The following is a 23823-nucleotide window of genomic DNA, read 5'->3' on the forward strand; positions in this document are numbered from 1 at the left end:
GTCAGAACCTGGATAGATCTTAAGGGCATTATGCTAAGTAAAATAGATCAGAAAGAGAAAAACAAATAAGTCCTGGGATGTAACATACAGCATGGACTAAAGGTAATAATACTGTATTATATATTTTAAAGAAAAACATAAAATAACAGTTAAAACAATTTTTGAAATAAAGAATAAAGTGGGAGGAAAAATTCTACCCAATGTTAGGTTACCATAATAATCAAGACAGTGTGGCCTGACCTGTGGTGGCGCAGTGGATAAAGCATCGACCTGGAAATGCTGAGGTCGCCGGTTCAAAACCCTGGGCTTGCCTGGTCAAGGCACATATGGGAGTTGATGCTTCCAGCTCCTCCCCCCTGTCTCTCTCTCTCCTCTCTAAAATGAATAAATAAAAAGAAAAAAAAATTTAAAAAAAAAAAAAAAAGACAGTGTGGCATTGTCAAAGGACAGACACAGATTAGTAAAACAGAAAAGAGAACCCAGAATTAGGCCCATAGACCCACACAAATATGCCCAAATGATTTTTAATAAAGGTGTGAAAACAACTCAATAGAGAAAGGATGGTCTTTTCAACAAACAGTACCGGAGCAATTGGACATCCATAAGCAAAAAAAAACCTTGCCCTAACCCTCACACCTTATACAAAAATTAACTCAAAATGGATCACAGACCTCATCAATATAAAAATGTTGATTCTGTGAAAAGCACGGCTAAGAGGATGAAATGACAGCTACAGATTGTAAAAATATATCTGCAAAAGACATACCCAACAACATACTTATATATCTAGAATATATTTTTTAAAACTCTCAAAGCTAAAAATTAAAAAACAAGGCCTGACCTGTGGTGGCGCAGTGGATAAAGTGTCGACCTGGAAATGCTGAGGTCGCCATTTCGAAACCCTGGGCTTGCCTGGTCAAAGCACATATGGGAGTTGATGCTTCCAGCTCCTCCCCCCTTCTCTCTGTCTCTCCTCTCTCTCTCTCTCTCTCTCTCCCCTCCCTCTCTAAAATGAATAAATAAAAAATTTTAAAAAAATTAAAAAACAAGAATAAACAATCCAATTAAAAATGGGCAAAACACATGAACAGGCATCTCACTAAAAAGGATACACAGATGGCAATTATTTAAACATATGTGAAAAGATGTTCAACTGCATTAGCCATTACGGAAATGCAAATTAAAACCAGAATGAGATATCACTACACACCTATCAGAATAGCTAGAAGAAAAAGGTAGTGATAATGGTGAATGCTGCTGAGGATGTGGAATAACTGCATAACGCATGCATTGCTGGTGGGAATGGAAAACAGTACAGCTGCTCCAGAAGAGCATGGCAGATCCTTACCGAACTAAACATGCACTTACCATATGACTCAGCAATTACAGTCTTGTACATGAAATGAAAATTTACATTCATACAAAAAACTGTACACTAATGTTCATAGAAGTTTTATTTCAAAGAGCCCCAAACTGGGAAAACCCAATGTCCTTTAATGGGTGACTAGTTAAACAGACTATGATGGTACATGCGTACCATGAGTACTATTCATCAGTAAAAATGAACACATTATTGATACTTGCAACAACTTGTATAAATCTCAAAAGAATTTCATGTTGCATTTTTTAAAAATCCCCAAAACTGTATACTATATGATTCCATTTATATAACCTTTTTGAAATGATAAAATTATAGAAAAGGAGGCCCTGGCTGGTTGGCTCAGCAGTAGAGCATTGGCCCAGTGTGTGGATATCCTGGGTTCAATTCCTGGCCAGGGCACACAGGAGAAGCACCCATCTGCTTCTCCACCCTTCCCCCTCTCCTTTCTCTCTGTCTCTCTCTTCCCCTCCTGCAGCCAAGGCTCCACTGGAGCAAAGTTGGCCCGGGCGCTGAGGATGGCTCTGTGGCCTCCACCTCAGGCACTAGAATGGCTCCGGTTGCAATGGAGCAACGGCACAGATGGGCAGAGCATCGCCCCCTGGTGGGCATGCCGGGTGGATCCTGGTTGGGTGCATGTGGGAGTGTGTCTCTCTGCCTCCCCGCTTCTCACTTCAAAAAAATACAAAAATAAAAATTATAGAAAGGGAGAACAAGTTAGTATTTGCTAGAGGTTACAGAGGAAGAGGGAAAGAGGTGCTAAGGCTGTAAAAAGGTAGCATGAGATGTACCTATGATGTAACTTTTTTGTATCTTGATTATAGTGGTGGTCACATGAATCAACACCTCAAAAAATTGTATGGAATTAAGTACACATATACATACATGAATAAGTAAATGTAAAATGAGTGAAATCTGAAAAACGTCAGTGGACTGCATCAGTGTCAGTTTCCTGGTGGTGATGTTGTACTATACATATGAAAGATGTTACCATTGAGGGAAACTGGATAAAGGGTATATAGGAGCTCTGTCTTATTTCTGGTGACTGCATGTGAATTCATGTTACCTCGAAATAAAAATTTAATAAAAAGGAAAATAGAGGACCATGTTAAAATATTTTCAATTTATATCATAGATAAAAAACCTGGCCAGATAGCTCGGTTGGTTAGAGCATCATCCTGATGCACAGAGGTTGCTGGTTCAATCCTTGGTCAGGGCACATACAGAAACATAATCAATGTTTATATCATAGATAAAGAATAAAGAACTAATGACACTGATATATAAATAGGATCTTCCCTGACCAGATAGCTCAGTTGGTTAGAGCATTGTCCCAAAATGCCGAGTTTTGGGGTTAGATGCCTTGTCAGCTCGTAATATGTGGCAGGCACATACAGGAACAGATCAATGTCTCTCTCTCTCAAATCAATACATAAATTAAAAAATAAATAATAGCTTTTAGACATTGATAAGAAAAAATAACAAAAACAAACATGCAGCGAGCTCATATGTGGCAGGCACTATTTTAAGTTTTTTCCAGGCATAATTCATTAAATCTTCACAACAATCCTAAATCATTTCCATTTTATATGTGAGGCCACTGCGGCACAGAGAGGTTAAGCAATTTGGCTAAGGCCATATAGCTAGTTAAGTGGTAGAGCCACAATTCAAAACCCAGCAGTCTGGTCCCACAGTGCAATTTCTTAAACTCTATATTATACTCTTTTCTTTTTTTAAGATTTTATTTATTGTTTTGAGAGAGAGAGACAGAGAAACGTGGGGGTGGGGGAAAGTGATAAGCATCAACTTGTACAATGCTCACAAAAATTAGGGGATATTTTATCACTTCATATTCATTTTTTAAATATCCCCTAATTTTTGTGAGCAGTATAGTTGCTTCTCATATATGCCTTGACCAGGCAAGCCCAGGGTTTCGAACCCACAAACTCAGCATTCCAGGTTGACACTTTTTCCACTGCGCCACTATAGGTCAGGCTATATTAAACTCTTAAACGCTATGAGTCTCTAGTAAAGACCCACAACACAGTATAGAAATCATGAGAGCATATAAACAATAAAGGAAAACAACTGGGTCTTAAACTTAGAGAAGGAGAGAAAATACAAGAGAAGGCTGATACTGACCTCTTGGACCCTGGAGATCACCCTTCTTACAGCCTCATCTGCCCCAGCTTGGGCAAGCTCACAGTCAACACCATATACCTCACTGAATAGTGCACAGACTCCTTCAACACAAAAGACTAAACCTACCTTCCAAAACCTGTCCCTCTGCAGCCACTCACCCCAGGAGGCACTGAGGAAAAGGCAAACAGAGAGAAGGCCGGTCCTTGGCATTAGCAGAAAGACAGAGCCAACCATCCTGGGTGAGCTAGACAGAAGGTGTGGAGCAGGTGAGCTCAGCTTTGGGACAAAAAGGACTGAGAAAGGAAGGAGAAATACTTCCCTTGATCCATTTCCCTCTTGGAGATCTTACCAGCTGTCTGCTCAGTCCCCCAGACTGACCCAAGAAGTAGACAGGTAGCTTCAGTAAGGGGTGACAGTGCTGGAAAATCCAGCAGCAATGAAGCAGGGGACAAAGGACTCAGCATGACCCACCAGCAGAAACACCTCCTCCCAGACCTGCAGCCCTCTTGGCCCCTTGGAAAAGCTCCAGCCCTCTGAGTCTCACAGGTGTTTCCCTCCAAATCCCTATACCTCTAAGTCTTGGGGGACTGTGGATATATCTGGAGGGGGGCATGCAGACAAAGGATGTTCAGCTTGCAACAGTCCTGGAGACTAACATTTCATTTGACTGGTGACTTCTTTCCTCAGGTAGAGTAAAAAATGCCTGCCTTGTAATCCTACAGTTTTTTCTTCTGGGTAATCTCATTTCTGAGAGGAAAACAGGAACAAGTTAAAATATAGCTACAGAAACCCTCAAGTACATACAGGCACATGCATCTGTGTTCATCCAGCTGAACACACAGCCTGAGTGCATGTCTGAGAATAGCTTTGAGCCAAGGCCTTCATGTCTGTGCCCAGCCCACGGTGGGGCTCAGGCAGGGCTGGCTCTCCCCCCCTAGGATCAAATCCTAAAGTGGATGAGACGCAAGGGGAGGGAGGAACATGGGTGGAAAGAAGATCTGGTGTCAGGGCTGAGACTTTGTCTCTGGGTTCAAAGGCTTAAACCAAGAATGTTTTATCCAGGTCAGCTTTCTCCGTGGCAGCTTTGAACTGTTAGGAAGCAGGGCTGAAGGAAGCTTGGAAGCACCATGTGTTCCTAACCCTGAAGAGTATGTAGTGGATCAAGGGAGCACAGGACCCAAAAGGGAACCCCTGGAAGCTGGCAGGGAGCAGAGCAACCAGCGGTTCAACCCATGATTTTATTTTAAGAGCCTGAGGCCCAGTGAAGGGAAGTGACTTCCCTAAGTGCCACAGCAAAGTGGTACTAAAACTGCTACCAGAACTATCTGTCAAGTGTTCTTCCTGCTACCCACTGCACAAACATTCTTTGTCACTTCCTAAATGGCGTTCCCTCCACAAGGCAGCTGGTTGGAGTTTGTTTCCCACACACTAGGGGAAGGTTTGCTTTCTGGTTCATTCAGCACTGTTTTAGGCCATGGGATAGTAGCCATAAACCGTAAATCTTAACCATTATCATAATAGCAAATAAAATTTATTGAGCCCGTGTTGTGCCAGGAATCATATCCCTGAGCCTCATGACAAGCATATGATAAAGTGATGCTACTGTCCTCATTGTATAGATGAGGAACCAAGGCTCAGAGAGGTTAACCTATATACCCAAGGTTACACATCCAGGAAGTGTTAGCTTAAACCACTTCCTATCCTCTTAAGTACTGCATTTCACTGCTACTTCCCAAGAATATGGGTAAGAAAATAAATATGATAATTTCAGATACTGTTAAGTACTACAAAAAAATAAAGCATGGCGAGAGATAAAGGATGACTGTGACAGTGGGTCTCTTCTGTTGTTTAGGTCGAACGGCATCTGTACAGAATTCAGACAGACAAAAACTGAGAGAGGGCAAAGGGAACCGCTGGAGTTTTTTTTGAAAGACAATGGAAAGCCATTGGAAGGTTTAAATAAGGGAGTGACACGTTTTTGCTGTGACAGATAAATGTTAGGGGGATCCCAGGGGAAAAGCAGAAGAAAAGATTTGACATTTTCAGGAAATTCTATGGGGATGGAGGAAGAGGGAGTAGGGTCAGGACTGGGAAGAGAGCCAGGGCATTTGGTACCAGCATTCTCATTCTGCTCCCACATTCCCAGGAACACCCTCTTTAATAGGATGGATAAGTTTTGAAAATAAAGAAGGACCTCTGATTCCAAGGGAGCCCACCCATAGCCCTACCACTTTTGCCTCGAGCAGTCAAACAGCTTCAATGGAGGGGAAGAGCCTGGGGTTGCACGGGGATAGGAAGGGAGAGTGTCTAAGGTGGGATTTTTATTCAAGACTGTCATCAGGAGGGAGATTTTCCCAAGGGTCACCCTGTCCCCCATTGTTGTCTACCAGGAAAGGGTTAGGGTTGATAAGAATTATTCCCCCAAATCTCCACCCCAGGAGATCCCACCCACATGCTTTCCTTCCAGGTTCCATCACAGGCCTTCTCCAAGGCTGGATTATGGATCTTCCCCTTCCATCCTGCTGCTTACTCTCCCACAAATCTCCTGCCCCCACTGGCCAAGCCCAGACAGGATTCCATCATATCTAGGGAGAGTGAGGGGTAGGAGGTGCCAGCAGCTCCCCTGGCTGATGGCGAACTCACCTTCTTCCTTCCTCCCTCCCACTCCCAAGAGGCTGAAGAAACCAAAGGAAAATGAGAGAAGTGTTCCTTCCCATAAGCCCACAGCCTCAAGCCCAGACTGGTTCCTGGGCTTATATTTACCAGTGACTCTTGAGGGCCCATCCTTTGCCAGACCCTTCCCTAATCTGTCAAAATCTTATGTCCCCGATAAGACGATAGGAAGATGAGCCTGTCTCTAAGGACTTGGAGGGGCTTAGACAGTGTATCCCAGATAGTGAGGCACTACTCCATACTCCAAAGCCATGGGACCCATTAAACCTCTGGGTTTCCTGACACACAACCCTTCATGGCCTGTTCAGCCCCAGTACAATTTTTGGCACCTGATGGAGTTGTGATGAGCAACTGGTGATGGAAAGCCCCCAAAAGGAGCCATTTGCATTATATGTTTTGAGGACCCACCTGAAAACAGGCTTTCACTTCAGGCTGAACTCAGGACCAATTCCCAACAAAGCCACTTTATTCATGCATTAAATATCTGCTATATTACATGTATGTGTGTATTCATGTAACATGTATGTAACATCCTATGTGAGCTAGGTTCATTAGTCAGATGAATGAAAACATGACTTTTACTTCAGTCTATTCCTCTAAAAAATGGAAGCAATAATACTTCATCATAAAGCTGTTGTGAGAATTACTTAGAATAGAACATAAAAATAGTCATAGTAGGTGCTTAATAAGTGGTGATTAGTATTAATTGTGGCTCTAAGTGTTGAGATGCAGTGGCCAGCTAATAGGCTCTGGGTAGCAGAGCTGGAGAGCGGAGAGGCCCGGTGCTGCTCCGGACTCTGGGGAAAGGCCACCCAGATTCACAGCAAGTGGACCCCAACTCTCCCAGAGCTGCAGGGGTAAGAGGGACGAGGGGGTAGGAGGGAGCTGGGGAGATGTTTACTGACTTTTCTAGTTAATTGGCACTTCCAGCAAACCATCCCTGTCACTCCTCACTACCCCCAGGCTTTGCTCAAGCGCAGCCGCACAGCAGTCCGCACTCTCTCCCCTTCACCCCACCTCGGTCTCTGCTGTTGCCTAGGCTTCGACGCTGCTGCCATCGCTTCCTCCGTCCCCACGCCACCCCAATCCCTGTGAAGGCTGAAATCCCAGAATGTTGCTGTTTTGTCAAACATCTCTGCTTTTCCTTGGCGAGCCACCCCTGCGCCTCTGCATGGCCCCGCAAGAGGGCAGGCTAAGCTGGAGAGGACTTGAGGCTTCACGGTTTCCCCTCGTGCCACTCCCACCCCCACCCCCACCCCCCATGGCGCCAACCTTCCTCCAAATCGCCAAGACCTCCCGCCGAGCTGCTTTGCCTGTGGTGCCAAGCCAACTCTCTCCTTCCTGGCCGCAGTGGACAAGGCCCACCAGCCACAACTCTCGGCCACAGCCCCGCCCCAAACTGTGTCACCGCGTGGAAAGTCTAGTCTTCGGCAGCGTGGCTCGCTGGGTCTGAGTGCCTTCCCAACAGACTCGCATCCGGCTATTGCCATGTGCGTCTTCTGCCCCGCTGACTCTGGCTGTGGCTGAGCCCTAGAGCCCCAGAGAGGCAGGACAGTCGCTGACTGTTTCAGGCGGCCAGTTTCCAACGAGGTCTCCGTGGGGCCTTTGACAAGTACCGTAACCTCAGCAACCGTCTGTCTCGCAGGATTTCAAGGGAGCATGGGCTCAGGACCTAGCACGCAGAGTGTCCTCAAGAAACAGGTGTGATTGCTATCTTTACTGGCCAGGCGGAGTTGCCAAAGACAGTTCAGCCCCTAAGTGAGTGTGGGCCCATGGCCAGGACCTGTTGTCCACCATCCCACACCACCTCCCCAGCAGGCCCAGAGGTTCCTGCAGAACATACTTGGTCCAGCAACTCAGATGCCCCTCTCTGTCCCACCTGAGTTACCCTATTGCCTCTGGCCATCCACAAACACACTTTCTACCTACTCAGAAATATCTGATATTTATTTTCCAACATTTTGATAATTTTTTTTTTTTTTTTTTTACAAATTGAATAAAAAGAATAAAAGGGAAAGTGGGACTCAAAGCCTGGCCAAGGGCGCCTGACTGAGGGCTCCTGACGTGAGGTGACAGGTTGAAAATGTTTCCTCACCCACACCTCCTGGCCTGCTGTCCTAACCTCTCCTATCACCTTACCTAACGGTGAGGTGGGGGCTTTGTGAGCATGTGGGGTTCCCCCCTAGAGGGGACTCCGGGCATCCTGACTCAGGCTCTGAACGGGGCCAGGCTGGGGGCACGTGTGGGCCCAGATGTGGCGCCTCCTGCGCCTCTCCTGCCTGCGGGCCAGCTGCCGCAGTTGTTTCCGAATGGCCCACACCACCAGATACACTTCCCGCAGCATCTCGGCTTCCGGTGACTGCAAAGGGGACCCGATCCTCAGTTGAGAGGGAACTGAGGTAGAACTCACAGACGACTGAAAGAGAGAGATGCGCACATGTAAACAGTTGTTCTAGGGAGAAACCAGTGGTGGAACGACCTGCAGATAAATAGCAAAGGCTTTTAGTTTCACCTTCATCAGGCCTCAGCCCAGGCACTGCCTCCTCCAGGAAGTCTTCTCAAGCTGCATTAGGTGCTCGTCTCTACCCTTGTGTTTGTCCCATCATACCACATTTCAGCACTATTTGTTCTGCAGACTTGTCCATTTTCAACACTAGAATGCAAGCTTCTGGAAGACTGGGACCAACTCTAACAGACCTTTGAATCCCTATTAATGTTTCATGGAAAGTGTGCTAAAATGAAGAAGGACCTGTCTCCAGCCCGGAGCTCCCTCTGACTTCCAGGTCTGTATATCCCTGCCTCCTAGATATCTCCCTGCAGATATCTCATCCACATCTCATCTTGTCTTAATGCCCAAACTCAGCACCTCCTCCCCTAGTATGCCCTTGCTCCTTCCTTCGCCCTCAGGGCATGGTTCTAGCCTGCTTTGGCCTCTATCTCTCCCTATCCCCTCTCACCATCTTCCAATTAACCACTTGATGCAACAATTCTACTCCTTAAATATTACTCCAATTCTTTAACTTGTTCTACCTGATACCTCTCCCTCAGTCCAGAATATCCTCTCTTAGCCTGGACTACAACATCTCCAATGGGTCTTCCTGCCTCTCTTTTTGTCCCTTTCTGACCCCACTTCCCTCCAGAGGTCAGCCACATGCCCTTTAAATTAATGCCACAAGACTTCATTCAAGGCCAAAATAAGTTGATTTGGTAGTGATCTAGACATTTTTCTTTTTTAAATTAAGTTTCTGCATTTGAGATAATTGTAACTCACATGAAGTTGTGAGAAATAATAGACTTCCTGTATACCTTTTACCCAGTAGTCCCCCCCAATAGTAAAATCTTGCAAAACTCTATCACAATATCATAGTCAGGAAACTGACATCAATACAATTCACTGATCTTATTTAAATTTCCTTAGTTCTACTTTATACTTGTGTGTGTGTATTGAATTTTATCATATGTGCAATATCATGTATTCAACTACCATAATCAAGATGATACAGAAGATTCTCATCACACAGGATTCCTCATGTTGTCTTTTAAAACAAACTCACTTCCCCCACTCCCACCCTGCAGCCCCTGGCAACCACTAAACCACTTATTAATTCTTCATTTCTATAATTTTGGTATTTCAAGAATGGTACATTATATAACTGGAATCATAGAGTATATAACCTTTTGGGATTGGTTGTTTTCATCAGCATAATTCCCTTGAGATTCATCTAAATTGTATGTATCAGTGGTTTGTTCTTTTTTATGGCAGAAAAGTATTCCATGGTATAGATATATCACAGCTTAACCATTCATCCATTGAAGGACATTTGGGTTGGTTTTGGCTATTATGAATAAAGCCCCTGTGAACGTTCACCTTCAGATTTTTGTGTGAACATAAAATTTCATTTATTCTTTAGGATAAATGCCCAAGAGTACAACTGCTGGGTCATATGATAATTACATGTTTAGTTTTATAAGAAACTACCAAACTGTTTTCCAGAATGGATGTACTATTTGATACATCCACCTGCAATGTAGGAGTGCAGGTGAGCTTTCTTAATCAAAATCTGATTGTGTCACTCCACTCAAATGTCTGCAAGGGGTCCTATTGCTTTTAGGGTCAAATTCAAACACCATAACTGACCACCCCCTGTCTGGTACTAGCTGGCCCTCAGGTCCCAGATCGCTTTACTCTGACCCATATACCTTGGGCCAGCCTTCCAAACATGTTATTCTTTCTTTATGAGTGCTCCTTCCACTCCCTCCATCTTTCCCTAACCATCTCCACCCTGCCTCAAGCCAAGCTAAATCTTTCATGTCTTAGCTTCAACCTCTCTTCTGTTAGGAAGGCCTTCCTTGACTTCCCATGCCTGGATGAGATGCCCCTCCCCTGTGCTCCTACAGATCGCTGTGCCTCCCATGTCACACCCTACGATACTGAACTAACAATGCCTGTGATCTTGTCTGTAAGTCCTTTTAGTCTGGGTAAATCTTGTTGACCACGTATCCTCAGTGCCTACCTCAGTGCCTCGCACTTAATGGAGGCACAGGAAATAAATGTTGAACAAGTGAATGGAGGGAGGGATGAGTCATGAAGGGGTGGGGAGAGTGGGAGGGCTGCTGGGGACAAGGGGGATATGGTACTGACCTTCCAGCTGCACTTTCGCCAGCCAGACTTGAGAGCTGAGACCATGAGCATGGAGACAGACCTGGCAGCTGTTCCGGGCAGCTGCAGCAGGGACCGGCCCCCTCGGTCCAGCTCTACCTCAGCTCCATCTGTTGTCTTGGCCAATATGCAAGGATCAGCCACCTTGGGGGACACTTGCATCTCACAGACCTTAGCCTTTTTGAGGGACTCAACCAACTTCAAAGTCTCATCTGCTTTGATAGCCTTCTTCCCCTTCAATTCATTTTTTTTGGAGTCAGGGTGTTCCAAGATGGTTGACTTAGCTTTGTGTTTCCAGAATAAAACCTAAGAACCAAGAAGGGAGAGGAAAGATAGGGGAGAGGGCCAGATAGATACAACAGTCAGAAGAAGGGAAAGCACAGATGGGATGGGACAGTGTATGTCCGGCCTCCCCCTTGCCTGTTCTACCCCTCACTTCTTCCTTCCCTGTCTTGTTTGACCATAGGAAGCCAGGAGGGGAGAGAGGCCAGGCAGAGGGGGTGTTTCTGTGACCTAGAAGTTATTAAACACCACTTCCCACCCAAGCATGGTATGAGGAAGGGGCAGCTTCTGAAACTCACCCAGCAAGTAATCTTTTGCCAAACCCATGGGAAGAACCTCATGACTGCAGCCATTTCTCTCAATCCACGAGTCCCAAGTAGGAGACAAAACCGGCACTTTGTAGAAGGGGGTGGGTACAAGCTGCAGGCTAGCGGTTGCCAGCTAAAGGGGTCTCTTGGACACTTCAAACACAGCAGTGAAGAAAGAAATAGAGAATCCAGGGGGAAGTCCCTCCTGACAACTCATCCGAGGCCTTTCCTCCCCTCCCTGAGACAGGGAGAGGAGTCAAAGTGGGTGAGAACCCAGAGTGAGGGAGAGTTCTAACCCATTGTGAGAGCCTGTCCGGCCTTGACCCCAACCCCCGAGGCCCTTCCAGAACCCCTGAGCCAATCCCTGTGCCCTCAGACCTGTCCCAGAAACAGGGAAGGGAAACTAATGTTTACAGAGAGCACAGTACTCATTGGGCATTTCCGGTATATGATGTCCTATAATCTCACAGCAGCCCTCAGGTAGGTATCATTGTCAGTGCCGTTTTACCCATAAGGAACCTGGAATTCAGAAAAACCAAAGAACCTACCCAAGGTCATAAATCTAGGGAGCTATAGGGCAGGGAGGCCCACCCAGGTCAGCCTCCAGTATTCACAGGTCCTCACTAGTCTTGGGACAGGGTCCTCCTGAGGCTAAGGCTGCTGCTTTCCCCGCTTCCCCACTAGATGGGGTCCTTCTCCCTATCTGCCTCTTCTGCCTGGGATGGGAGCCCAGTTCAGGCTGTCTGGGAGGGGCCTGCTCATCCACAGGGCCCTGTCCTCAGCCAGCAGGGGGTGGAAGCCACGGAGGCCGGTCAGGCCTGGCGAGGGCACCGTGTGCCCAGGAAGCCTGGCCCACACCCAGGACTGAGACAAGGGGCCCATTCAGGGCCCCCTGCCCCACCCCCAAGCAGCCACCCGGATCCAGCCCGCAGAGGGGACACACTGGGAAGCTGGGGGTGGATCCTGCACAATCACCAAAGGCCTCATTGTTTCCCTGTCCGTCCCCCCCCACCAGCACGTGGGCTATTGGTCCCCTCCACCCTCCCTTGCCTTGCCTTGCCTGCCCCTTCTCAGGACCTGGCAGGCCACTGGCTCTCTTTCCCGTATCTCTTTTGACCACTCTGAGCCACATTAAACTTCTTCAGTTTGGGTGAGATCTCCAGGGGAGACCACAGCCTCAGCCCTTCTCCCACAGAAATTGCTGGTACAGGCCCCCAGTCTGGACACAAGCAACAAGATGCCAACTTCCAGATTCAAGTTTCTTCAGATTTTTAATTATAATTATTATTTTAATAACAACCTGAATCCCAGAACTTCCAGATACTGTCCATACTCCCTTCCCTGGGCAGAGAAGAAGGGGCACTTCCAGGGAACAAGGTGAGGATGGGGTGTCTGCCAGGAAGCCTCCAACTCCCCCAAGCCATCTACTACTGGAGAGGGGAATCCCAAAACACTGACACCTAGGGAGGGAGGAGGGAGCTCCATCTAACACCCCATCCTGACACCTTCCCTCTTCTAACAAGAACTAGGGATGCCCCAACCCAGTCATCTCCTATGGGGAGATGAAGGAAGGGTGGGTGGACAGGCCAATTCTGAGCCTTCAACTCCCATCCCCAGGGATCAGGGGGAATTAAAGCTGCATAGGAAGAGGGGGCAGGCAGCTGGCACAAGGCCTGGCAGCTGTGGTAGCCCCCAAAGGCACATTGTGAGGGAAGGGAGGCTCAGACGGAGGGCCCGTTGGGCGCGGAGGGCCCAAGCCGCGGGACCCCCGAGGAGGGCAGCTGGGCCAGCTGCTCAGGGCTGGCCAGGGCACGCAGCAGTCCGTTCTCCTGCTCCAGCGCGGCATTCCGCTCAGCCAGGTCTCGGATCTGCTCCTTCAGCACCTCCACCTCCTCCCGGACCGCAAACATGAGGTGGGACTTCACCAGGTCCTGGGAGACAGGCAAAGCAACAGAGGTAACAAGCCACCCCAACCTCATCTCCAGCCCAGTACCTTGAAGAGCTGGGTGTGAGAGATCACTCTGCTTCCAGATAATGGAGGACCACTGGGGAAGAAGCAAAGCAGGGGAGGAATGGAGAAAGGGTGGGGGAAGAGGCCAGACAGAGGCAAGGTCAGGGCTCAAAGACAGAGATGTGGGCCAGGAGCACGACCAGAGACCAAAGGAAGTCAAGGATTTAAGTGGAGACTGGAGGGTGTAGAGGGCCCAAGGGAACCCAACTGAGAGCGGGTAGAGGAGCTGGGAGTTAAATGTTCCCTAATAACAAGGACAGCTGGGGTGGAGCAGCAGGCCAGCTAATGGAAGCAGGACCCGGGCATCAGCACATGAGCAGGGACCTCCTAGGGCCGAGATGGCTTCTCTTACCATGGCTTGTTCAATCTTGTTGTCAATGCCAACCAGGCTTCCGGAACCACTGGAGAGACATAGTAAGATGAGAGATGAGGAGAAGGAGCAGGTGCCAAGCCAGGTTTCTGGACACCACAGCCAGATGCCTTCCAGGTGTTTCTCAGAGCAGGCTCTGGTCTCCACAAGTCCCATTGCTGCAGCCTCCCCACCCACACCCCAGCCTGTACCTGTGACAGTAGAGGATCAGGGAGAGAAGGGTTTTGTCCATCCCCCGGCGGGGTGAGGGTCTCTGCCCAGCCCCCCCTAAGCCCCGATGGGGTGGAGGTCCAGATGCCCCTCGGATGGGGGATGATCCCCGAGGGGAGCAAGGAGAAGAGACACAGCCCCTTTTCCGGGGAGGCCCCGGAGCCATCCCTACCACTCGGGTCTCAAATGATGACACCAAGGATTTGACAGAGACTCCTGGCTGAGCCATCCCCGAGGGGCAAGTATCCCCAGGCCCCCCACAGAGGGAGAGGGCTGTATCAGGACTGCCTGGGGGGCTCAGAGCCCCCCGGGGCAGAGCGGGGTCTGGCTGTTGCCAGGCAGGCAGAGAGAAGACAGTGCCTAGGGGGTGCTGGTCTGAAAGATATATACCACCCCCCCAGGACAGAGCCTGGCTGCTATTGGCTCCTCAGGGACACGGGGACCCCCTCCCACTGGCTTCATGGTGGGCGGGAATTCCCAGGCTCAATCAGTGCCAGTGTCCCCTTCTCACCCTGGCACCAATCCCAGAGCGGAGGGGAGGGGGCCTGGCTGAGGGAAGTCAGCTGGTGGGCCTGGTCAGGGAAGGGCCTGTGGGGCCAGAGCCTGGGGCCAGGAGGACTGTGAAGGTTGAGGGAGAGCCTGGCCCTGGGACGCTTCTCCCCACTCTGGTGGCTCCGTCCTGCCCACTTTGGTTAACACTGGCCTTCCTCAAGCCTTAGCTCCTCTCAGCTGGGATGGAGGAATGGGGGATTTCTGATGTGCTTGTGGTCTTCCTTGGACTATAAGCAAACCCCCCTCCAATACAAAGCTCACGTCATGGGTCATCCCTGGTGCCTAGCCAGAGGGTCCCCCATTTTCCATAGTGAGGGCCAGGAGGAATGGGAAGGGAACAGAACAGAGCCCAGAGCCCTGAAAGACAAGTACAGCCTATGGTCCTGGGTCCAAGGTCCTGAAGGAGCGAGGGCTTTAGGAGAGGTAGGAAGACGAAGCTGGAGGTGGGACACTGAGAATAGGAGCAGAGGCTTTTTGAAGACCTCTGGAAGCAGAGAGAGGGGAGAGCAAGTCTGGCTGCAGTTTGCTAAGTGACCACCAGAGGTCAACCCAGGCCTAGCACAAAGGTCCCCAGAGCTAGGCTCTGGGTCCCAGAATCAACTCACCCTCAAGTCAGTGTCTTAGAGGCCAAGGGCCTACACTAGCCTTTGCACCCTGCTCTTTTCTCCAAGGCTTCCTCTCCTCACCACTCAGGCCCCAGGTTCCCGCGTCATCCCATGGCTCATGACCCACTCCTGTCCAGTTTCTGCCTCAGCCTCAGGTCCGGCCCTCCAGCCGTGACCCTGTGCTTCAGGATCACCAGCCCTGTTCTTCTGCCCAGCTTCCCTCCTCTCAGAGTAGGCAGCCCCAACATGCTGCATCCTGCGCCCTGTGCTCAGTTGTCAAGCCCTCTCTCCTAGTTGTCAGTTCCTACTTGCTTTCCTGGAGAAGGGGGGGATTAGCACTCAATTCAAGGTGACCCTTGAATGAGGCCCTGTAGCCGGGAAGGGAGCATGAGAGAGCTGGGAATTTTCCATTTCCAATCCAAACTTTGGGTGCAGAAGGTGCTAACAGGTGGGTAACCAAAGGGGTGACCAGGCCTGAGAGAGCAGCACGGGGTGGGGTGGGGAAAGGACACCTGGAACTCATGGAATTGGAGGGGAGAGGATAAATTTAAGAGGAGAGAACAGGCTGGCCAGCTGGAGAGTCAAAGCAGCTTTCAAGCTATTTCAATCTGAAGCACCTGGGTGGAGACTGGGCCACCACAGAAGCTCCCCCCCACCCGTAAACACAGACACATAGAGACCAAAGAGGGGTAGATTCACGGGAATAGGAGCCCTGGCCTTGCTTGGCGGACACTTGGGTAAAGATGCCAAGTAAGTTGTTTGCTCTTGCCAGAAATAAAGGAATACTACAATAATAAACATTTGTTGGCTGATAGATGACTATCTCCTGTTTGTCTAGCGCTGGAGAGTTTTTGACAGCATTTTCCACTGTTATATCCTAACATTAACACTTCAAGGGACCAAGACTTTGGCTAGCAACCCAAGCCCTCCCTTTGAGATCCCCGAGTGAAGGGAGGGAGGCCCTGTGCTGGAATTCCTGGGAAGGGTCAGCAGCCGGAAGTTTGGGGTTGGCTGGGTGAGATCAGCTCTCACCACAGGTCCAAAAGGTGACTTTGTGTGAATTAGAACAAAATAACCCCTTCTTCAAGACACTTACTGCCTGCCATCTTCTGGAAAACTGTCATGACTCCCAGTATCGATAGTGACTTCAAATGTGTGTGGTGCCCCCTGGAGTTGTGTAGGGCACAACATGCACAACTGGGGACTCCTGGGTCTGCAGGACTTCTGGGTGCTGGGGACAGGATAGCCCTAGAGTTGATCTGCCTTTCTGAAGATCACATAAAACAGCCTCAAAATGAGGATCAGATGAAGAAGCAGGACATCTGGGAGAGTTGGAGGTTCTGATACTGGGGACAAGGGCCAACCCTGCTCCTTCACTGTGTTCTTAGGAGCCCCCAGGGGCTGGGCCTGGGGCCAACAAAGTGGCATCCGGCTGTCCTGCCTACACTCCCTCCCGGATTTGTGGTGTCTTTGGGGTGGGGCCAGGCCCGAAAACAAGGGAAGGAGGCGGCTCCTTGCCCAGCTTGGGAAAGCTATCCCTGCCTCTGTCCCGGAGAGAGGGTATCCTAGAGATAGCTGCCTCCCTCTCTTCTCTTGGTACATAGGCCTCTATTAGGAAAATGGAAAGAATGTGGCTTTGGTGTCAGATACAGGCTCTGATTGCAGTCCTGCTATTTACTAGCTGGGTGACCTTGGGAAAATTGGTAAAACTCTCTTCCTGAGTCAGTTTCTTCATGTGGGTTTCATACAGTTGCTTTTAGGATTATGTGACATAAAATGTAGCAACTAACCAAAAGAAGACACTGGATATAAATGTACCTTTTTTCTGCCTTAGTTCCTAGAATTCAGTCCTTATAATGCTTGGATCCCCAATGCTGGTCATCCACCCACCCATTTACCCATCCATTCACCCATCCAACCCATCCATCTATTTAAGTACCTCCCAACTTCCAGGCCCTGTTGAGGGCTTGAAGGTTTTTGTAACCCAGGGGCACATGAGCAGTCTGAATTCACCAGGCATCAGCATCCTCAACTCCCTATCTGAGATCCAGGCATTTAACACCCCGAACCATTTTCCCTCTCAAAGAGGAGTTCCTATGCCACTTGGATTCTGTCTCCTGCCAGCTTCAGGCACACCAGAGAATTGTGGTAGGGGCTATATGGCCCATTTTAAGGGGCCAAAGCAGTGGCTCAACCCAAACCCGCTAGCCCAGCAGGGTGAGGCACAAGGGGCTGGACTGGGTCAGAAAGAATAAAGCTGAGGAGGCTCCTGGAGGCAGAACTCTCTAAGGGAAAGCAGGAGGCTGGGCTCTGAAATCAACCGGTGGAGGAGGGGCAGGGGGCCCCAATGCCAGCTTACTTCCCAAGTAGGAGGAGGAGAGGGTGGGAAGAGCTGAGAATAGCAGCGATGGAGGCAGGTGACTCTCCAGGCCCTGGCCGACCTTACACCTCACACATTCCTTAGAGCCAGAGCTCAGATGGGAGCCCAGAGCTCGGATGGGAGCCCAGACGGGGCCCTGCCCACACGGGCTCTGTTCCTCATTCTCCACAACCTCTACCAGGTCCTCACTCTCCATCCCATCCATTAGCTCCCAGCTCCCCCTCTTTTTTTGGTTTCTGGCTCTCCCCAAGGCCTCAGGGCCTTTTCTTTGGTGATACACAGTCCCTGATCCTGGGGGGTTGGACCTACATCAAGGGGAAGGAGTAAGAATGACCCCCACCCACCCAGCACCCACTCACTCATCACTAAGCTCCGCCCCTTATTTTCCCCTCCAAAACAGGAAGTCCCTCCCCCAAAAGCCTTAAACCGGAAGTCCCACTCCTCCCTCCAAAATAAAAGTTACAACTCCCTGCCCTTCTCCTGGGTTCCTATCAGTCCACGGCCAGAAGGGAGCAGCCTGGCTATCTGACTCACAATTTTGTTCCTCCCTTTTCAGTTTGCTGACATTCCTATGTTGAAACCTGGGCCTCAAAACAGTAAGTTCTGCCCACTGTGCCACCAAATCGAATGGGGCATTCTCTCCCTAAGGGCAAACCCCAGCAGATCTGTGCCCCTGTGCCTTCCCTGAGTACAGACAGCCATCCTCTCTATGGCTTTGGCTTGGCCAAGGGGAGGACTCAGCCCTGCGGTACTCCTAGCATAGAGAACAGAACCTTAGGGATCATACTTTCTTGGGAGTAGAGGTCCTAGGAGTAGTAGCCCGTATGAACTAGAAGGATGTTACTGCTAAAGACAGGACTTCAGTTCCCCTCTGTAGGAAGAGGGATATGGGAAATGGGATGAGATTGACTCCCTATTCTCATCTCACATTTGCCAGTAAGTTCTTAGGTTTGTCCAAATGATTGCTAAATCTAAATCTACAAGTGCTCTGGAATTTGACAATGAACTCCAGAGGGGGAATGGGTCCCAAATCAACTTTGTCCAGTGTGTTATGCCCAAGCTAGCTTTCTCTGTTTAAGAGGTCCTCTCCAAGTTCAACTTGGATGAAGGATACCTATCAGGCAGTTTCATATGGCTATCCCAAGGGCTGGATTTAGAGGCAGAGCCCACCTACCTATCATCATCGCTGTCCAGGTGGCCACTGATGGCCAGCATGGACCGGGCCAGGCTGAGACTCTGGGCTGCCGCTGCTCCAAAGGGGTCTGGAGACTTGTGAACCAGACTGGCATCAGGAAAGAAGTAGAGGGCCGGAGAGCTGGGGCGAGAGTCAAGTGGGGGCACCTGGAAGCAGAGAGGTAGGAACTATCACGTCAAGTAAAAGGAACCAATTACTTTACAACTTGCCTAGTTGGTGCCTGACCTGTGGTGGCACAGTGGATAAAGCATCGACCTGGAAATGCTGAGGTTGCCGGTTTGAAACCCTGGGCTTGCCTGGTCAAGGCACATATGGAAGTTGATGCTTCCAGCTCCTCCCCTCTGTCTCTCTCCTCTCTCTCTCTCTCTCTCTCTCTCCTCTCTCAAATGAATAAAAAAAAAACTTGCCTAGTTGGTTTCCTTTCTCTCCACCTTTCCCCACCCCCCCCACCTCCCACCCTGGTCTCTTCTAAGGACCCAGGAGTCCTGCCCTTGCAACACCTTTCTTCCTTGGTCGAGAGAAAGCATTGGGCAGGTGCTTGAGGCAAGGAAACAGCGCTCATCCTGAAGACTGAGTGAGTTGCTTCCCAAAATTATCTAACAAGGTAGTATCACACAGGGCCTGTGATCTGCATGCCAGCACCCTGCCACCAGCTGATCTGGGACCCCCAATCACAGGCTAGTCAGAGTATCTGCCTTCTGTCACCTTAAGAGGCTTCTTAAAATGATTTAAATTTCACTTCCTCAGAGAGGCATTTCCCCATCATTCAAGGAGTAAATTCCACTGAACAGTTCTTTTTTATTTTTGTAACACCTAACATTATCTGAAACTCAAGTGTTTTTGCCTTTCCACTGTTAGAAGGTAAGTTCCAGAGGGCACAGCTTAGTTTGTTCAATAGTTATTTGTAGAATGAATGAATCCTCAGAAACTTATCCTCCACCCTCTCACCCATTCCCCCACCACCACTACACCCATTCAAGCCTTTCCTCTTAAACTTCTGGGGACTCAAGTGAAGTTCTGCTCCTGCCCTCTAGCCCTGGGGTTGGGGGTGGAGGGAGCGGGTTGCAGAGATGGGGGAGGTGGAGCCTGGGTGTGTACAGCCCAACCAGCACTGGGGGAGGCTGCAAAAGGGCGGGGGCCACAGGAACAAGCCGCCTCTGTGAGGCCCCAGGAGGCCCCAGCTTCTCGGAAAAGCCAAGAACAGAGAGTCCAGGGTGGTTAGAGGGACAGAAGGGAGGAATGGGGCCCAGGTGATGCTCCAGCCCTTCTCCTGGCTCCTGTTAGAGGTAACACAGAGAGAAGAGACATAGGGGAGTGTAGAAGGAAACTAACTTTGGGGCAGGGAAGCAGCAGTGCAAATGCATGCACACAGGAAGGGATCAATACCTGATAGAAGGAAAGGGGACTGGGGCACTGAGAACGGAGGGGCATGGTCTGCAGGCCCAAGGATATAGAGAGCAGAGGCTAGGGGCAGAGGGGCTTGCTTTGGAAGAGTGTGTTGGAGGAGGGGAAGGGGCCAGTAAAGGAAACACATCTTCTCCCCTGGGGTAGGAACTGAATGAAAGAGCTCAAGAGAAGTAGGGAGGGGTGGCGAGAGATGTGAGCTTGAGGCCAGGAGGGAGTAGGGGGGAGCCGGTCCTGACCGGTCCTGACAGGGCCCAGACATCCAGTCTCAGGTTATTTTTATACTGTGGTTTGTGCCCAAGGCCAGGAAGGGGAAAAGTACCCATCCTCACACTCCCTGCCTTTTCTCCTGCAGCCCAAGGTGTTATTTTCTCCTCCAGGACAGAGACCTTCTAAGCCCCTGCATCCCTGGCTGCACACCCCCCATCCTAAAGACCCAGGCATCCTGTCCCCCAGCCCAGACTTGTTCCTCTTTTGGAGACAGGAAGCAAAAAGAGCAAAGGATTTAACTCTTTGCTGCTTCCCACCTCTCTCCCACTCCATGGTAGCCAACCCCAGTTACTGATCCTGAAAAGCCCAGATATAGGGAACTGAAACAGACAAGCCAGCAGGCCCCCCAGCCTTGTAATGGATACCAACCACCATCCAATTCCTCAATTTCTCAGAGAAATCTGACTTGGAACAAAGCTAGAGAGGGGCTTGGATGGGTGGCTGGCTAGTGAAAAGAAAGAAGACCCCCATCTTGGGAATGGGGCTGCAAGAGAGACAGCAGAATATCTACTTTTTGCCCCTCCCCCCAAACCTGGCATCTCCTCTCCCAGAAGCCCAAACACGGAGCCCTGCTTGGGGCCTCCACCCTCAAAGCCCAAAGAGTGAGACCAAGACAGAAGATGAAGGGGCCACAGTGAGGAGAGCACATGTCTATGATAGAGATGCGACTGGCTATATGGAGATGGAGACTTGGGCCAAAGGCAACAAATGAAAGGCCAAAGAGAAAGAAAGGTATAGAATTTGAGGAAGAGGAGCCTGAGAGAGAAAACAAAGGCTGTGTGAGAAGTAGGAAAGGAACTCCAGGTGAGATGGCAAGAAGAAAAAAGAGGGGCTCTCTGACCTGACAGGCGATGATGGAGTTGGGAAAGCTCATTATGGAGAGAGGCAGAGGCCAAGGCCAAGATGGGCATGCACCACCCCTCATGTGTCCTCCCACCCTAGAACCCAGCTCTTACCTGCGCCATCTCCTCTGGAGCAACGAACTCCATCCTCAGCCGCAGGGCTCCATCTTTAGTTCGGGACAGTGGAGGAGTCCCAGCTGCTGAGCCCCCTGCCTCCATTTCCACCCTCAGGGAGGACAGGGGCGTGGCGGCCCGGGATGTGCCCGTGCTATCCCCGGCCCCAGGCTCTGGAGGGCGCTGCTGCGGTAGGGAAGCTGACAGAGGGGGTGTTTCCACCTTGGCCTTGCCAGGCACTGCCAGCTGGCCTAGCCCCCCAGTGAAGGAGCGGGCCTGAGGTCCAGGGGAGGTGGGAGGTGGGAGAAGCCAAGAGGTGGGACCCTGAGACAGGCCTGGCTGTGGGGTAGGCACGCCAAGGCCCAAGCTGGAGAGCTCCAGCCTGGAATCCAAAGATCTGCCCCCGGTTCCCCCTGAAGGCCCTCGAATCCCCTCCAGGAGCCGGCCAAAGCTAGGGGGCTCCAGGTCTCTCTCGTAAACATCCACACACGTCCAACGGCCACGGCGATAAGGCTCTCCCAGGCCCTGTGGCAGCTTCACCACCCGGAAACGGGAGGCAGGGGCCCCAGGCGGTGGGGAGCCGTTCCGGGGGGTGCTCTTGCCCCCTGGCTCTTGGTTGGGCTGCCCGTTGGGCAGGCGGGGTGGGGGCCCCGTGGGAGTCGCCAGGGCAGGGGAATCGGGACCTCCAGGGCTCCCGGGGCCCTCGTAGTCCGTGGTGACGCTGGTGATTTGGAAACTACTCTTCTTCTTGCCCCCACTCATGGTCCCTGGAGCTCAGGACGGGGCCAAAGTAAGCAGGGGACGGGGCGGTAGTTGCTCTTCAAAGGGGCTCAGGCACCCCTGGAACAGGGGAGCCACATGGCGGGGACATCTGGGCCCCTGGGGACGTCTGGGTCCGACATGGCGGGAGGGCCTTGCAGAAACTGGGGGTGCCTGGGTGGTGAAAGGAGATCGGTAGGGGAGGTGGCAAGAGGGGAGAGCAGGGGCAGGTTTTTCCTGCTGCTGTCGCTGCTGAACTCCAGAGCTGAGTTTGCAAACTGGAAAAAGAGAGTGAGAGAGAGTGTGTGTGAGAAAGCAGTGGGCAGGCCACCTCTGGGGCTTCCTCTCTGGGGAGTGGAATGAGGGAGGAAGGGGAAACCAGCAGAGACAAAGTGACAGAGACCAGAGAAGAGGGCGCACAGAGCAGGAAGAGGCAGCCCAGATCCAAAGTTGGGCATTTCTCGCCTGGGATTCAATTCAAACTCATAGGATTCCAACTCGTCCCAAGAGCAAAGGGCTCCAGGGCCTGGGTGAACAGGGTGAAACAGCTCCTCGGCCTGGCCCGGCTGCCGGGAGGCCTCTACTGGTCCTCAAGGTCTCCCGCAGCCCAGCTCCCCCATCTCTGGGACAGGCGCTGCCCGCCGCCCCAGCGCCCCGCCCAGCCCAGCGCCTTACCTCTTGGCCTCCGCCAACTAGCTGGGCCAGGGGTCCCGGCCACCTAAGATGTCGGGCTCTCCTTTTCCTGGGGCCTTTTGGCCCCAGTAACGCGGGGGGCACAGGTGGAGATCAGAGTCTGTATAGTCCTCTTCGGGGGCCGCACCTCACCGCGCAAGGCATCTCCGTGGAAAGTTTGCGCTGCGCAAAAGAAGGAACCCCCGCCTCCTTGGTGGAGCCCAGGCGCGGCCTCTGAAGCTCCAAGTGTCTCGGAACTGATGCGGTAGGGGGCGGCTCAGCCCCCTGATCCTCCAGGTGGAGCCACTTCGGAGATCCGGGCTAGTGTGTCTCCCAAGTCTCCTCCCGCGTGGCACCAATGGGTCTCTCCGCTGCTCTGCTCCTTTTGGTTCTGTCTTACTGTCTCTCTCTTTCTGGGCTGTTGACAACCCCCACACCAGGAAGTCCTGCCTCCTCGGGCCTGCTGACTGCTCCTCTCCTCCTCCTTCCCCTCTTCCTCCCCTTCCTCCGCCCTCTCTCCCTCCTGGGGCTCCCAGCCAGCTGGCGCCAGGCCAGGCCTGCCACCGCCACTGCTGGTGCAGCAGCAGTTGCCGCTGCCGCTTCTGCTCCTGGGGCCCTGACCAAGCTCCCTTAACCCCACACCTGCTGGGCCCTAGCCCAGCTCTTCCTCGGAGGGAGGGGCTGTGGAGGGAGGAGAAAAAGGGGAGGAGACTGCAGGGCAGCCAGGGATTCCCTTACTTGTAGGGACTTGCTGCCATTGGCCTGCGGACACACAGAAGAGTGGGAGGAATTGACCAGGACCTCTACTGGTACCTGCCATCCCAATAAACAACCGGTAAATGTTATGGTGCTGCTGGAGCTGTGATCGTCATATTTTCACAGACACTTTATTAAGAAGGTATTGTTATTCTCCCCTGACCCTATGTTAAAAAGTGGATTACTATAACAATTTTCAGAAATGCCCCAAGTAGAGAGGATGGTATAATGGACTACCAG

The 23823-nt window shown here is 50.9% G+C and overlaps 2 protein-coding genes across 2 annotated transcripts; both read right to left on the reverse strand.

Annotated features, from left to right (window-relative positions):
• Window positions 1–8177: 8177 nt before the first annotated feature.
• Window positions 8178–12631, reverse strand: SPACDR (sperm acrosome developmental regulator). The gene is made up of 3 exons (XM_066274402.1): window positions 11435–12631; window positions 10836–11159; window positions 8178–8609 (listed from the first exon to the last, which is right to left on the reverse strand). The coding sequence occupies exons 1-3, from the start codon at window positions 11486–11488 to the stop codon at window positions 8376–8378; spliced, it is 612 nt and encodes a 203-aa protein (XP_066130499.1). The 5' UTR covers window positions 11489–12631; the 3' UTR covers window positions 8178–8375.
• A 64-nt stretch (window positions 12632–12695) lies between these two features.
• TSC22D4 (TSC22 domain family member 4) lies at window positions 12696–23358 on the reverse strand. Its single transcript, XM_066274401.1, has 5 exons — window positions 22831–23358; window positions 21397–22433; window positions 18746–18912; window positions 13807–13855; window positions 12696–13374 (listed from the first exon to the last, which is right to left on the reverse strand). Exons 2-5 carry the CDS (start codon window positions 22156–22158, stop codon window positions 13165–13167), a joined length of 1188 nt encoding a protein of 395 aa, XP_066130498.1. The 5' UTR covers window positions 22159–22433; window positions 22831–23358; the 3' UTR covers window positions 12696–13164.
• Window positions 23359–23823: the final 465 nt, after the last annotated feature.

The sequence above is a fragment of the Saccopteryx bilineata genome, chromosome 4, assembly GCF_036850765.1.
Source record: "Saccopteryx bilineata isolate mSacBil1 chromosome 4, mSacBil1_pri_phased_curated, whole genome shotgun sequence".
NCBI lineage: Eukaryota > Metazoa > Chordata > Mammalia > Chiroptera > Emballonuridae > Saccopteryx > Saccopteryx bilineata.